Source organism: Microtus ochrogaster, unplaced genomic scaffold (genome assembly GCF_000317375.1).
Source record: "Microtus ochrogaster isolate Prairie Vole_2 unplaced genomic scaffold, MicOch1.0 UNK4, whole genome shotgun sequence".
Lineage (NCBI taxonomy): Eukaryota > Metazoa > Chordata > Mammalia > Rodentia > Cricetidae > Microtus > Microtus ochrogaster.
The window spans coordinates 14,643,336-14,648,476 of record NW_004949102.1 but is presented as its reverse complement, the minus strand read 5'-3'; the positions used below and the strand labels follow the sequence as shown (position 1 = coordinate 14,648,476).

The following is a 5,141-nucleotide window of genomic DNA, read 5'->3' as shown; positions in this document are numbered from 1 at the left end:
CATGGTTCTCAACTGTCTTTGACTCAGCAAAACCTGGTAATGGTGAAATGTAACATTATTGTGAAAAGTTACTATGGCATAATGACTGTTTGGGATGTATTAGTAGACATTCTGGCTGAAATAGATAAAAATTATGTTTACCTTATTGAAGCCCTGCCTCCCCCTTAATGGTAATTCTCAAAATAATTTACATAAGTACTGCTTTAACACAAATGGCAATTATGGAAGACAATCCATCAGAGAACAGTATTCTAAGAGAGCAAAAAGAAATGTACTGCCCAGAGTTCCACAGCTGGGGCTGGAGAGATGGCTCAGTGGTTAAGAGCAGAGGACCCACGTTTGGTTCCCAGCACCCGTATGGTGGCTGACAATCCTCTGTAACTCTAGTTCTAGGGTACACAGTATCTTCTAGCCTAGGTGAGTGGGCACCAGGCACACACATGGTGAACATACATATATGGAGGCAAACGTGCATACACGTAAAATAAAGATAAATAAATTTAAAAATATTTAAAAAAACAGGTTCCACAGCTGCTGCACTCAAAATGCTGGCCTCAACCATACAAGTTAAAGAAATGCATATTATCCATTTACCCCCAATAACAAAACAAAACAAAATCCAAGCTGAGGGCATGGTAGCACACTACTTTAATCCCTGCACCAGGGCAGAAGAGGTAGAAGAACCAGAGTTCAAGGCCAGACTGAACTGAACCTCACTTCTCCAAGGGTCTATATATTGTCAAGGTTTGTTCAGACTATGTTTGCAGAACAAATGTCAGCTGCACATTCAAATCAACACAAACATCACCATATAACACATTATTTAGAAAGCGGATTAAGATTGTTACAATACATAACTGGATTATAGATTGTTTACTTAGAGAATGGTAAACTATTGCTAGTAACATATAAATACACCATTTTCCAGCTAGCAGTCTTAGTAAGTAACGTAAGCTATCATTCCCCCACTCAAACAGGGTTTACTATGGCATAGGCAGGCCTCAACATGGCTAGGTAGGATGACCTTGAACTTCTTTCTGGTTCCCCTACCTCCACCTTCCAAGTGCTGGCACTGTAATGCCAATACATCTACCACATCTACCTAAATTTTAATTCATGGGAGGCAATGAAACCAAATAAATCCTCATGTCAGCTGTGTTTTATCCCATCAACTTGAAAAAAAAAGTTTCTCTAGTCAAACGATTAAAATGAGGTTTTAATACTAAAGGTTATTAGTTTTATGACAAACTAAAAATGTTCTTGTATTTTGTCAAATATTGGGCTAGTACAATAATCTAACAATTTTATTCTATCTCAATCTCATTTGGTGCCCTGTTCATCTGAGCACCCTCACCCCCCAAAAACCACCAAACAAGCAAAAGGAATAAATCGATTTTCTCCTCCCAGAAAGAAAATTAAATTTAAATTAAGGCAGGTCAATGATAAAATATGAAATTCTGTTTAAAAACAAAAAGAAGTGATCAGAAAGCCAGCAAAAAGATGCTTCAGAAAAAGTAATTTATTTTTCCACTCATACCACCCCCTACAACTGATCTTTTCCAAACTCAACAACATACTTTCCACTTAAAATGATAAAGACAAATGAAAGCCTTTTCAAGTGGGTGGCCACCAGGGCAGAAGTTGAAGAAATCTTTCAAATGTTGGTGTATCCTATTGTATTTTATATTTGATGGTACTACTAAAAGCCACACTGCAAGTCAGGCATAGTGGTGCACACCTTTAATCCCAGCGCTCAGGAGGTAGAGGCAGGTGGATCTCTGAGTTCAAGGCCAGCTTGGTCTACACAGTGAGTTTTAGTTCTAGGACAGTTAGGGCTACATAAGTGAGACCCTGTCTTGATAAAACAAACAAACCAGAGTAAAAGCACACTGACAACAAAGAGGCCTGCTTTACGAGCACACTTGCATACTTACACAGTGGGGGAAAACAAGATTCAAACAGCAACACCTAACATGCACACTTCCTTCCTTAAAGGAAGCTGAACAAAAAGGTAGATCTGGAAAATACATGAAAGAATGGCCTTGAAGACCTGCTATGCCCAACATCTCCAACAAACAAGATAAAAACAAAAACAATAAGCAAACAATTTTTTTCCTGATTTTCTTTAATGCATTTGCCATCTTACATGGACACCACTAGGTGTCTTAATAGCATCTGTCTACACCTTCCCAGCAAGCACCCGGGAAAGGACTCTTCTTCCCACTTGTCTTTGGGGAGGGTTGCTTTAAAGCACAGTATACCTTACTCTTAGTGTTGGCCAAAATTATTGGGTAGTGGCATTAATACTCTAAAATGGATGATCACACACACTCAAATCACACTAAAATCTCAACTTACTTCAAAATCTATTTTCTATTGTAGCTTTTATTCCCGAATGTTGTTTTCAAGAAGTGGGAAGAAAGTCTTTTCTTTCTTTGCTGTTTCTTCTTCCTTTTATTCTTCCACACATTTCCTTCCTCCCTCTTTTTTTAAATTATCAATGACAAGAGGTCAAAATAATGGGTTATTATAGAAATCAATGTCTAGTAAACAGCAAAGACAGATCAGAGCTCATAAACCTTCTTTGTCACGATGTTGACAAGGTTTTAGTTTTTATTCTTGTAAAGGAAATTTTCTTAGAAAGTGTATGGCCCTGGAGCTGCTCACTTTAGCAGCTGGCGGTCCTCTGTGCTCTTGAGGCGCTTCTTCCGGGGCTGTACAAAATCATCATCTGAGTCATCACTGAACTTGCTGTCTTCTGCTTCATTCCTGAATTCTAGTTTTGGAAACCTTTTTTCTGGATACAGATTCTTTAAAAGTTCTTCAAAATAGCTTTCAAGTTTTATACCAGCATTGGCTACTTCTGAATCAGGCTGTAGGATAAAATAAAGATAGGAATTAAAACCCAAAAGGTTGACAGTTTACTCAATAAAATATTTTTTTAGTCAATTCTGTTCCCTTTTGGCACACAGCTATGAAATAATGGACGGTGAGAAAAGTATTTAGATGTATCACTAATATAAAACAAGTAAAAGTCTGGGGCCACAAAAGTCTAGAGAAGGCCAGCTAATAATAAGTAAGGTTTTTTTTTATTGAATCATTTAAAAAGTAGGTGATTATGATAGGGATGGATCACATTAGCCAAGAAGATAAGGTCATCATGGGCAGGAACCTCAAGAATGTACCAAGTCTGGTACAAAGGAACAAACAGAACGACCAACAAGAAAGACATCATTCAAAGTGACATGAGAAGATTGTTAAATGAGAACTTTTGGTGATTCTTACTATTTCAAGATAAACACAGAAATCAAAGTCTAAAAGTACACAGAGTTTAAAAATAAAAGAAATGGTAAATACATATTTTCTAAACTATCTTGGTGTCAGGTATTTTGCATTTGTACCTACTACATGATAAAACTGAAAATTAAATTGGGTAAGTCTTCCTAGTAACCTCTTTCATACCCTGAGCAAACCTAAAACACAGCAAACTTACACCAGCACAGACACTGTGAGAACCTCACTGTTGGCAAGCTGTCTGGGTTAAGATTACTCTTCACATTGCTGTTGCCTCTCCCAATCTCACCTCATTGAATTCAGCACAGTTCTGAAAGATCAATCTAAAATCAGCTACAAAATCTTCGGGCTTTGTATACATGCAATAATCTTCCTGAAGTCTTTTCTTGATGGTTGACAAGTCCATTGGGTTTTTAATTATTTTATAATAATCAGGCACCTTATAAAACAAATGAATTATTATAATATAAATAAGTAAATTGTATCTAGTCCTATAATACATGTTATTTTTCTTCACATTATTTTTTTTACTGGTGAAAACAAAATCAAGAAACATACCTATTCATCAATATTTGCAAGTACCTACTGTTTTGTACACAGGTTTTGTGGCACTTTCTCTAAAAATACTTAACACTTTATATTGGTATATTCACTGGATATAGTGTTGGGTATCATACAGGACAACCCACAAGAAATTATTGGGATGAGAAAAGATTAGGTTCTCATAAATCAAATTTAAAATAATCATCCTACCATGTAAATATGTACAAATGACATTAATACTTACAGTTAGAGGAACAGGGTCTTGGAAAGCCAGGCTCATTTCATGGCAGTAAAGAAAGAGAAGCAGGCGTTCACATTTCTAATAAAAGAGATAATAAAGTAGTAAAGCCACAGCTTAGTTTCTAAAAGAACTCACAGGCCTCAAAATAAAAATTAAAGCCTGAGGAATACATAAGGAACACTGAATCTAGCCATGTAGTGGTGGTGCACACCTTTTTTTTAAATGGTTTATTTAACTTTATTTTATTGGTGTGAAGGTGTCAGATCCCCTGGAACTGGATCTTCTGACAGTTATGAGCTGCCATGTGGGTGCTAGGAATTGAACCCGGGTCCTCTGGTAGACCAGTCAGTGGTCTTAACCACTGAGCCATCTCTCCAGCCCCAGTGGTGCACACCTTTAATCCCAACATCTGGGAGGCAGAGGCAGGCAGATCTCTGTGAGTTCGAGGCCAGCCTGGTCTAAAGAGAGAGTTCCAGGGCAGCCAGAGCTACACAGAAAAACCTTGTCTAGAAAAACCAAGAAAGAAACACTCAATCTTTGTGTTTTGTTTGGGGAATATGGATATGAGAGTTCCTATAATTATGGGAATAAACCAAACACTATAAAATACATGTTTCAAGTTCCTCAAGATGAATCCCCTCACCACTCTAGCCTGCGTATTGTGCACCAGCAGTCACTGGAGGAAGTCAGGTAGTGGCAGAGACTTTTCCCTGTAAGCCCTGTCTTAAAGATCCTTCTTGCAAACAGGGATGTCCTCTTGTGAGCTTTGTTACTCTCTCCTCCCAGGCCCTCCCAGTGAACACCTGCAGTATGGGCAGTGAGTGTAGGTTCCCCTCTTACATGTTAATTTTCCTGTTGTTCCTTTCTTTTTGGGGGTGCAGGGGCAAATGTTCAGACAGGGTTTCTCTGTGTAGCCATGGCTGTCCTGGAACTCACAGAGATCCACCTGCTTCTACCTTCTAAGTGCTGGGATAGAAGGTGTACATTACCACCACATGGCTAATTCTTTTTAAAATATACAAATATACTTATTTTTTTTTTTTGGTTTTTCGAGACAGGGTTT

General features: G+C 37.9%; 1 protein-coding gene across 1 annotated transcript in view; it reads right to left on the bottom strand.

Moving 5' to 3' along the window:
* Nucleotides 1–1,510: 1,510 nt before the first annotated feature.
* The window catches only part of Trim24 (tripartite motif containing 24), a 109,713-nt gene continuing 106,082 nt past the window's right edge, over nucleotides 1,511–5,141 (bottom strand). The window contains exons 18-20 of the mRNA XM_013353228.2: nucleotides 4,082–4,156; nucleotides 3,584–3,733; nucleotides 1,511–2,873 (exon numbers count right to left, since the gene is read on the bottom strand). Coding sequence (XP_013208682.1) covers nucleotides 2,664–2,873; nucleotides 3,584–3,733; nucleotides 4,082–4,156 — 435 coding nt within the window. The 3' untranslated portion in view covers nucleotides 1,511–2,663. The remainder of the gene's footprint in view (nucleotides 2,874–3,583; nucleotides 3,734–4,081; nucleotides 4,157–5,141) is intronic.